Source organism: Echinops telfairi, unplaced genomic scaffold, assembly GCF_000313985.2.
Source record: "Echinops telfairi isolate 266 unplaced genomic scaffold, ASM31398v2 ScPeMD7_7467;HRSCAF=8505_1, whole genome shotgun sequence".
NCBI lineage: Eukaryota > Metazoa > Chordata > Mammalia > Afrosoricida > Tenrecidae > Echinops > Echinops telfairi.
Window position 1 is genome coordinate 11,615,797 of NW_022111368.1, and position 1,745 is coordinate 11,617,541.

At 48.5% G+C, this 1,745-nt stretch overlaps 1 protein-coding gene across 1 annotated transcript in view; it reads left to right on the top strand.

Annotated features, from left to right (window-relative positions):
* LOC101645208 (coagulation factor VII-like) overlaps positions 1 to 1,745 on the top strand; it is a 48,218-nt gene that overhangs the window by 15,519 nt on the left and 30,954 nt on the right. The window contains exon 5 of the mRNA XM_013005087.2: positions 409 to 957. Within this exon, the coding sequence (XP_012860541.2) occupies positions 409 to 957 (549 nt within the window). The remainder of the gene's footprint in view (positions 1 to 408; positions 958 to 1,745) is intronic.

Consider the following 1,745-nt stretch of genomic DNA (forward strand, 5'->3'; position numbering starts at 1 on the left):
CGGGCTGTGGAGACCAGTGCAGGATTGTCAGCTCCCATCCCACTTCCTGCTGGTCCCCGCTCTCTGACACCTACCACCCTTTTAACATCTCATGTTCCAGAGGGACCCCTCCACTCACACTCTCCCCACGTGGTCTCAGCTCAACTCCTAGAAAGGGCAGCAATCATCTGGGCAAAGACTCTGCTTCATTTTTTTTTTAAAATAGTTGGGGCAGGTCCCATTCACCTCTTCCAAATGGAGACCTCCTCTCACTCCTTCCAGATCCTCCAAATGGACCATTATTCCCCCATTCCACATCATCTGGCTCCAGGCGGGCAAAATGAGAACAACATCATCCTAGGGTTTTAGGTGGGGGAAGATTTGCTCCCCAAACAACCACGACCCGAATAATGATCCATTTCCTTTCAGGTGAGCATGACCTTGGCAAAGAGGAAGGCACTGAACAAGTACGGTACATTACTCAAATGATTATCCCACATAAGTACAAGGCACGCAAGGCCAACTATGACATCATCCTGCTCCGTCTGAACACACCAGTGAACTTTACCGACTACGTGGTGCCCCTCTGCTTGCCAGACGAGAAGTTCTCTGAGGAAACGCTGGCCAAAATCAAGTTCTCCTCAGTGAGCGGCTGGGACCAGAACCTCTACAATGGCTCCACGGCCCTGCAGCTCATGACCATCAGCGTGCCCAGACTGATGACCCAGGACTGTAAGGAAAACGCAAACAGGAATATCAGTGTGCCTAGGCTAACAAAGAACATGTTCTGTGCCGGCTACCTAGATGGGAGCAAAGGTGCCTGCAAGGGTGACCATGGTGGCCCCCATTTCACCAAGTACAGGAGCACGTGGTACCTGACAGGAATTGTCAACTGGAGCGAGGGCTGTGCAGTCAGAGGTCATGTTGGGGCGTACACCAGGATCTCCAAGTATACTGAGTGGTTGCAAAGGAACATGGCACGGAGACTAAACTCAAGACATGTACTCCGATCCATATTTTACTAGGCTACACATCAGCTCTAGGGGCCCCCATCCATGTGAAAATCAATCTGCTACTCCTTAGAGCTGTTCTCGCATCAAATCCCCAAAATTCTCCTGCGGTCCTTGGGAGGGGAATCAGGGAGACAGAAAGAGAGAGAAACTGGGAGAGGGAGAGAGAACCAAGAGACAAAGAGTAGAGAGAATGAGAGAGGGGAAGTGGCTGAGAGCCAAGAGCTGGGGGAGATATTCTGAGAAGATGGAGAAAGAGAGACAGAGAGAGATAAAGAGAGACTGAGAGAGTGAAGAGAGAGATTGAAAGAGACTCACAGCTTCAAAGACACAGTCTGAGGGGAAATTAAAAGGGACCTCAGAGATAGAAACTGACCATCTGACACTGAGACGGAGGAAGACAGAGAGTGGAACCACATGCCATCACAAAGGATGTCTTCTAACTTCCTGGAGTGATCCATGCATGTTCCTCCAGCCCCAGGGATTCACATGTGGGAGCTGAACTGTCTTTTTTCATCAAATCTATACGTGTACATATAGACATGTACAGGTGCACATGAAGACGTGCATACAATACACACCTAATGGATGCATGCTTTTGATGAAGGCTGTGTTCCAATTTTTCCTCCTCCATTAACTTTTTCCCTGGCATTTCATCTCCATTCTGACAAATTAAAACCATCATCCACTCATTTGGATGAATAGCCTTCCAAATTTGTAGCTCCATGTGTGTTTTTTATGTAAAACGATGGTTCA